Here is an 8380-nt window from a genome sequence, read left to right on the forward strand (position 1 = left end):
TGTGCAACTAAGGTGGCCTTTATTAAGGCCTTGGGCACTCTCACCCTTTGAACTAGCTTTTAGGGTGGTATATCTCAAGGTTCCTTACATGGTATCAGAGCCTCACCGTCCCTCACTTTAAAGTGGAATTAAAACAAAAAAGCACAAAAGGTAAACCAAAAATTGGGCCTGTGCATAATCCACGCTTCAAGCCCAAAGGACTCTTGTGTGAGGGGGCGTGTTGAGATATATAGTCCCACATTGATTGTATGTGCAACTAAGGTGGCCTTTATTAAGGCCTTGGGCACTCTCACCCTTTGAGCTAACTTTTAGGGTGGTATATCCCAAGGTTCTTTACAAATATAAATAGGATATGGATGTATCATGTATGATGTAGAGGAGAGTATCCACGCGTAGTCATGCAGACGTGTGATATGAGTTAGTCAGGTGTAACCGTACAGCTGATGTAGTTAAATAACAACTCGCAGTTACATAGGAACCATGTATATAAGGGTAAAAATTGATTATACCAATTGATACCAACTTTGGAAGCTACTCGACCCAAAAGCTAACTTGTAAAATAGGAGAGATTCCATATAAACTCCACACTAGAATTTTATGTTTCCAATGTAAGTCCCACACCTTACAACTAGGTCATAACAAGTTGTCTCGCAATTTTCTGATATCCTTTTCGTTACAGATTTTCTCTATTTAACACAAATTGGCATCCTCAGAATGACCACCATTGCCATAACAAACTAACCGAAAATAATAAAGAAAATTAGTCAAATAAAATATAGAAAAATTCTAAAAGCTTATAAAGAAAATTCTAGTAGTTTATAAGGTATGTACAATAATTGGGTTATGACATTTCATCCCCTTCAAACCAACCTCGTCCTCGAGGTTGAGTTGCTTTACCATTGGGATCAAAGATGATGCATTGAGCAATAATTCCGTGACATTTGAGTTTACAACACAGATAGGGAAACTTTGCACCTCCAAACCATTCAAAGGTTGGAACAACATGTTCAGCAAATATTCCAACTTTTATTTCCTCCAAGACATTCCAGTTTCCAATCTCACAGTTTGGTTGATAAGAATGATTTATAAATCTGGCAAGGCTTGCTTTTCTAGTTGCATCCATAGATTTGAATGGGCAATAAGGCAAATGATAAATGCATTTTCTAGACCTTGAATTTCATAAACCTGAGATCTATGTTTGGCTTCGTTCCATGATATTTTTTCTTCCCAGTATTGAATGACAAGTTGTCCTGCCTCAATGTTCTTATCAATCAAAAGGCCCCACCCTCCTAGTCTTGTTATAGGGTCATGATAAACAGCTCAAACTCATCTAGTTTGCTGGAGTGCTCAGGCCTAAATTCACAATGATGCAAGCTCAATATGTCAGCTGCCCTTTCTTTCTACACTTCATCTATTAGTAAAGGCAACAACAAAAATGAAGCTCCAGGTTGCATCAGCAAAGAAATTGGCTATTTTACCCTTTTGCCCTTAATTAAAATAAATATTACCGCTTTGCCCTTATACCAAAACATAATATCAATCTGCCCTTGTTTGATCATTGACTGAGATATGTACTCGAGTACAGGAGGTTGATGATACTCAAGTATATTACGCGAAATAATAAATACTCAGATACACAGGTAACATACTCGAGTATTGTTCGTGATCTGGGTTTTTATGAACATTTACTCAAGTACATGGGTGGTGTACTCGAGTAAATGTTTATAAGAACCCATATCACGAACAATACTCAAGTATTCAACCCAAGTTACTTGCGAGAGCTGGGGTTTTTTTTATAAAACTCTCATATCAGGCATTTCTGACCGTTAACTGGATCAAGTAATCGATTATACCAGTATACGGTAATCGATTATATCTAGTGTACTAAGCCATATAAATTGTTTTCCACAAGATTTTTTGGATCAAACAATTTTCTATGATTATATACTCATAATATTATACTTGACTCGGTAAACTGAGGAGGGGTTTTGTGAGTGTCACAAGACCAATTTGTATTATAAAATGTGGAAAATTTTACCATAAAACTTCAGAAGGCTATAACTTTTGACTCGGATGTCCAAATCAGGTGCTTTTTTTTATTCCACATAACTTTTCGAGAGCTATGCGCTGGCAAATACCCGAAGGGGATTTGGTTCAAAAAATGCTTCTGTGTCCTGTTTGACATATTTTTCTTTGCAAATGATGTTATTTAAATTTTTACTTTCCAACACTAACAAATAATCATTTGGGAATTTTCTAGAGCGTAGATCTCAAAAGGTTACATGAAACAAATAAAAAATACCTGATTCGGACCCTCGAGTTAAAAGTTATGGCCTTCCGAAGTTTTATGGTAAAAAATCATCATACTCGAGTACAGAGCCCTGATACTATCGAGCATCATGGTCCTGTACTCGAGTAAAAACTTATGACACCTGATTTACTCAAGTATGTTGGTTACGTACTCGAGTCTGAGCGCCAGTCAACTGTCAAACAGAGACAGATTGGTGCTATGTTTAGGGGAAAGGTTATATTTTTTAAATAGTTTAAAAACGGGGGCATAGTGGTATTTTTTAATTTAATTAGGGGCACAATGATCAAAAAGCCCAAAGAAATTGGTTCGGCAACTTTCTCCAAGAACTCTTTGCTCAAGTAAGGAGGATCTGTAATTACAACCTTGCATAAATGCTTTAATGCTGCTGGTAACTCCTCATGGACTTCTTGTCATTTAACATCTAAACACCGAAGTCAGCGCTCAGCAAGCTAATCAAGCACTGCATGAACCACATTCTCTTTGCAGTTGCAAAGGCTGAATATATGCTTAGGAGCCCTTTTATTAGCTTGATGCCAATGCCAATTTCTATCTAAATCCATGTAGGTTAGAGCATTCTTTTTGTCTAAAGAATTGAATGGAAAGAAATGGCCCTCCATTTTTGGGTCAACAGCCGCCAACAATTGCTACATCTATAGCATTCTGAATTACCGTTAGAGGAGCTCTGGCTGCTAGAAGGACAATGTGCTCCTTCAAACACCTTTAGCGGACACCTCACTTAAGTTTATATCAATACTTAGCTCATTCAAGTTGAGAGTCTCAGTTTCATCACCGCAAAGAACGACCATTATGTATTCATCACACAATTTTGTGGCAGTAGGTGCATCAATAACATTGAATAGATCAACCAAAAGAAAGAGCATGAGCAATTGGTTGTATCCATTTTGTTTGAGAAACATGGACAAACTTTGCATAAACTTCCAAAGTTCTCCAAGTATTAGGAACTTCTCTTAAAATATCTACCAAGAGAATAGATTTTCCTGGGCCAATTACTGCAACGACAACCATCTCTTGATTCTTTCGCATTGTTTCATAATTGGAGAAAACTAAATATTTGCACTAGACAAATCGCCTGTGACCAATTGCAGAGATATAAGGAATCACAAGGTATCACCTTCCATTGTAAAAAGAGCTAATTCGAGGCCACTCTTGTGGCAGTTTCTTAAAAGGGAAAATGTTCTCCATGTAGTTGCTACATATCTGCCCAAGTTTATGATGTTTCTTTCATAACATAAGGAAAATAATTTTCAAATATATGAGACATACTGAAACACACCAGAAGCCCGATCCACAAAATCTTGCTCGAATATTCCAGAAACCCCTTTCCTGAACCCAATTGTATTATTAACGCGCTCAGGGTAGAGTAGAGAAGGAATAGGTTGTCTGTTATGAATGAACATGGAAACCATAGCTTACTCGCATGGAGGAGGAAGAGTAAGCCATTAAAGCACCAATGTAGAGATACAATTGATTACACATAGAAGATATTGAGGAAGGAGAGAAGAAAGGAAGAACGAGGTAGAGAACAAGAGAGAAAATTAGAGAGTAAAAGAGAAAGAGAGAGAGAGAGAGAGAGAGAGAGAGAGAGAGAGAGAGAGAGTTGTCTAGCAATTTTCTTATATCCTTTTCATGACATAAAGTGGCATCTACAGAATCACCACAGTTGCCATAACAAACTAACCAATAAATAATAAAGAAAATTAATCAAATGAAATATAGAAAATTCTAATAGCTTATAATTGTGTAAACAGAAGGTATGAAAATAATACTTGCAGAAGAAGTAGAACGGGTGGAACAGGGTTTGGTGGATAGATTTGTGATCTTGAAATCCAACGTTGCCCAATCCATGAAGCAATTCTTGCACTGCAAACTCGTTCGTCTCACCAAGTTCCTAATCGTCCACCGCAAGAAGCATCGGACTCTGAATCCTTTCCACAGAATCCACCTCATTAGGCATAGGAGTAACGAAGAGGAAACTATATTATAGAGTAGAGGTTTCAACGTACCTTTCAAATTGTCGCGCGCTGAAAGAGAAGAAGTGAATATTAAAAATAAAAAAAAAAAAGATCTGAATTTCCTGAGAGATTGAGAGGAGAGAAAGTGAGAAAGAGAAAGGTGTAGAGTTGATGAAATTATGAAGGGGTGTGCAAATTGGCGCTTTTTGCCGCCTTGGCGCCATTTTGTTATGATTTTCTTCGCTCCTATATTTCAATTCTTTTGTTTATCTCGTGAGTCTCGCGGTGTTTGCGGCTGGATTCGACTGGTTGGGCCCGGTTGAGTTCAGTTAGGTTGGGTTCCTTTTTTGTGCTTTCGGTTCAAAGCCCAAATCAAAGAGGGTTAGTCTAGAGTAGTGGTGGAATTCAAGTGATTAAGATTGAGATCTCACATAAAATTAGAAAGGTACGAAAAAATCATAAATTGTTGGATCAACACGGATCATAAAATATTATGTTTTTTATTTTAATTATAAAAAGTATTAAGTATTTATATTCCTTATTTTAATTATAAAAATTATATATATTGAGCTTTTCATTTTTAAATATTTAATAATTAAAAAAACTGAAAAGGGAGAATTAATATATATATTTTTTTTTTGGGGGGGGCCCCGGATTACAAACTATTTCAAAAAAAATGACATGGACTCAATATTCGAATAATATTAAACAAACGAAAAATAAAAAATAAAAAGTACAGCTATAGTCATGTACAAGTCGCACAACTCAAGGTAGCAGCATTCTACAACTTTTTGACTTGAAACTCCAGAGAAAAAAGTGGACAACAGAAGCACACACTAGCGGGAAGAAGAGGATCGCTCTCACAATTGCAAAAACGCACACGCAAGAGATGAGAGAGTTACCATTGCACCGTCAAGCGCAGACCAGTCCTGCCACTGTTAGATCCAAACATGATCTGGCATCTACTTGCAGTTGCAGGTTCAGTCTGCAAGTCAGGGTGGTTGACGACACAGACTCTACTTTGTTTATTTTATTTGACAAAGATGCAACCAACCTGTTACGCCTTACAGCTGCATAATTGCGTGAGCAGCATTTTCAAAGGGCAAGTCTTATGTGTCTTGTGTTCATTTGCTTGTCCTAACATAAACCCATTAACTGGTAATTTGCATATTTGATTTTAGGGTGGTGACTTAGACAAATACCCTCAAGAGCTTGATGCTCTGATTGACAAGTCATATCTGTTTAAAGTCAATGTCAAAAAAAGCAATATTGATTCTTATGAGGAAAGTGCTTACCATGTGAACAAGGTTTGTTGTGACGAGGACATCATCTAACAATCTCGAATGATAAAAAAGATGAACATGTAAATTACTATTGAATTAAAATTAATGGAATAATTATGTAATTGAAATGTTACTGTTGCTATGATTATGCAGCATGCTTGGTAATTGTGAACCTGTTAAATGCAGGGTACTGTGCATGATGAACAACATAATGTCCTTGAAAACACTCTCAGTGAAGTAGATGACAAATTGTCCACTGTACAAAAGACTTTGGTACATGCTTAACTTATTTATAATCTTTATCTTGCTTTCCTTACTTCTGAATGCAATGTGATCTTCAATACATATACAAGAATTCAACGACCAAAATAAAGACATGGCAGTAACTCCTACCAGAAACTTGCAAAGACAGAGAAGCGAAAAGAAGTTAAGGATGCAGATTTGGTTACATGTTTGAGACCAACTAAGGTCATGAAGATTGAGAAAGATTGATCATAATAGTTATTATATACTGTGATGTTTTTGGATTAGGATTATGGGCTATAATATATACTTGCGTCTACATGATTATGAATTTTGGGATGGTATGTAAAAAACCTTTCGTTATCATCAAGCCTTTTTGTTCTAATGTATTATGTATGTTCTAATTATATTTGATATGATTAGAACATTAGTATCCTTGTGATTACTATCATTACACGTCTCTTCTGATCCCCATTATTGTCGTTATTAGCACACACAAGTCATGTTATTACCCATGGTTTTGGGCATATTTGCACAATTTGACAACATAAAATGCTTCATTATCCAGCTTGCAAAAAAAAAAAAAAAACAGTTCCAGAGTTCTTTTCGAAGTAATAGAACCAAACAGTAATAAGTTATAATTGAAATAACAAATCAAAATTAACATGGCAAGCCATCCTTAGATAAGGTAACAGTAAACTCAAAAGCATGGACATGATGATAAAACACAATTGAAAGATTGGTGAATGATAAGTATAACTTATGATTATAAAATTATTTGAATTAAATGCATAATATTTCCAAAACATTGTTTATTCCTCTAATACTCCCCCTCAAGTTGGAGCATGCAGATTCAAAATGTCCAATTTGGATAACACACTACGGGTGGCTCATCTTAAATGAAAACTATTAAGATTGGAATTTTGTTAGCAAAATTAATTAAACCAAATTATAGAAAAAATATGGAAGTGTCCCTTCGTTACGTAAACTAATCAGGCTCAATTGTGCCACAATTACTTCCCTTATATAGTGGGGGAGAAAGATAAATAAATCATAGAAAAATTTTGTTGGCAAATTAATTAATTAAACAAAGAAAAAAAGTATCTAATGTTACTTTAGACAATTTTGTCTGATGTTCACCGAAACGATATCGTTTTGGGGTTAAAAAAAAATAGAATGATAAAGACTATTATAACTATGAAATAAATTAAAATTACAAATACTCCATGATTTTTTGTTCCAAAACGACGTCGTTTCGGTGAACATTAGACAAAATTGTCTAAGGTAACTTTAGAAAAATTGAACTCTTAAACAAATTATAGAAAAAATATGGAAGTGTCCCTTCGTTTTCATATGTAAACTATTAACTATCTTCATACATTTTAATCCTATAATTATGCTGACAACTAATTCTATTCAATGCAGAATATTAACATACTAGCTAATTATGTTGACAACTAATTCTATTCCTATAATTACATATACATTAAATGCAGAATATTTCCAAAACAATGTTTGTTTCTCTAATACTTCCACTCAAGTTGGAGCATGCAGATTCGAAATGCCTAACTTGAATAACACACTATGGGTGGCTCATCTTAAATGACAACAATTAAAATTGAATTTTTGCTGGCAAAAATAATTAAACCAAATTTTAGAAAAAATATGGAAGTGTCCCTTCATTTCCAGACTTAAATTAATCCGACTCAATTGTGCTAAAGTAATTGCCCTTATACAGCGAGGGAGAAAGATAAATAAATTATAGAAAAAAATTTGGCAAATTAATTAATTAAAATAAATTATAGAAAAAATATGGAAGTGTCCCTTCATTTTCAGATGTAAACTATTAACTTCCCTTCATATTCATTTTCAGATGTAAACTATTAACTTCCCTTCATACATTCTAAGCCTATATTGTCATATGTTGACCTTGACCAAAAACATGCGACTTCATTCACAAGGTTCTAATAACGATGTCATGGAGATTAAAATGTTCTTTGAATCGCTTCTTGATGTTGGTGACGACAACATTGGTGACAATGTTGATAGATTCTCTATCATAAAAATCCCATATGAAATCTTGATCAATGATTCCAATGATTTGCTCTCAGATTTAGCAGAATTTACATATCCAAATCTTTTGAAAAATATGGATAATTCATCTTTCTTCCAAGAACGTGTTATCTTAGCACCAATATTAGCTGATGCCTGCATGTTAAATGAGTACTTAATGTCAATAATTGCAGGTGAAGAGAAGATATATCTTAGTTCAGATAAAATCTATAAAGCATAAGGGAATAGCAATCTTGAGGAAGAAGCATTTCCTCCAGAAATACTTAACATTTTTTCTATAACTAGACTTTCTAACCATAAATTGACGTTCAAAAAGGGAGAGTTTGTCATGCTTCTGAGAAATATAGATCAATTAAGAGGGTTGTGTAATGGGACAAGATTGCTTATTACAAAACTTGGTGAACATGCTGTTGAAGGAAAAATTCTTTCAGGCAATAACATATGTGAGATCGTGACAATTCCAAGGATGAATTTGAGTCCTTCTAATTACACATTCC

General features: G+C 34.8%; 1 protein-coding gene across 1 annotated transcript; it reads left to right on the forward strand.

Moving 5' to 3' along the window:
* The first annotated feature begins 7752 nt into the window (after positions 1–7752).
* Positions 7753–8103, forward strand: LOC133311656 (uncharacterized). Its single transcript, XM_061512732.1, has one exon. The coding sequence runs from the start codon at positions 7753–7755 to the stop codon at positions 8101–8103; it is 351 nt and encodes a 116-aa protein (XP_061368716.1).
* Positions 8104–8380: the final 277 nt, after the last annotated feature.

This window comes from Gastrolobium bilobum, unplaced genomic scaffold (genome assembly GCF_033153095.1).
Source record: "Gastrolobium bilobum isolate Gb01-03AN ecotype WA unplaced genomic scaffold, APGP_CSIRO_Gbil_v1 utg3765, whole genome shotgun sequence".
Lineage (NCBI taxonomy): Eukaryota > Viridiplantae > Streptophyta > Magnoliopsida > Fabales > Fabaceae > Gastrolobium > Gastrolobium bilobum.

Bases quoted from the DNA above. Each gene is read 5' to 3' on its own strand.
- LOC133311656 (XM_061512732.1), top strand. From the start codon at position 7,753: ATGCGACTTCATTCACAAGGTTCTAATAACGATGTCATGGAGATTAAA.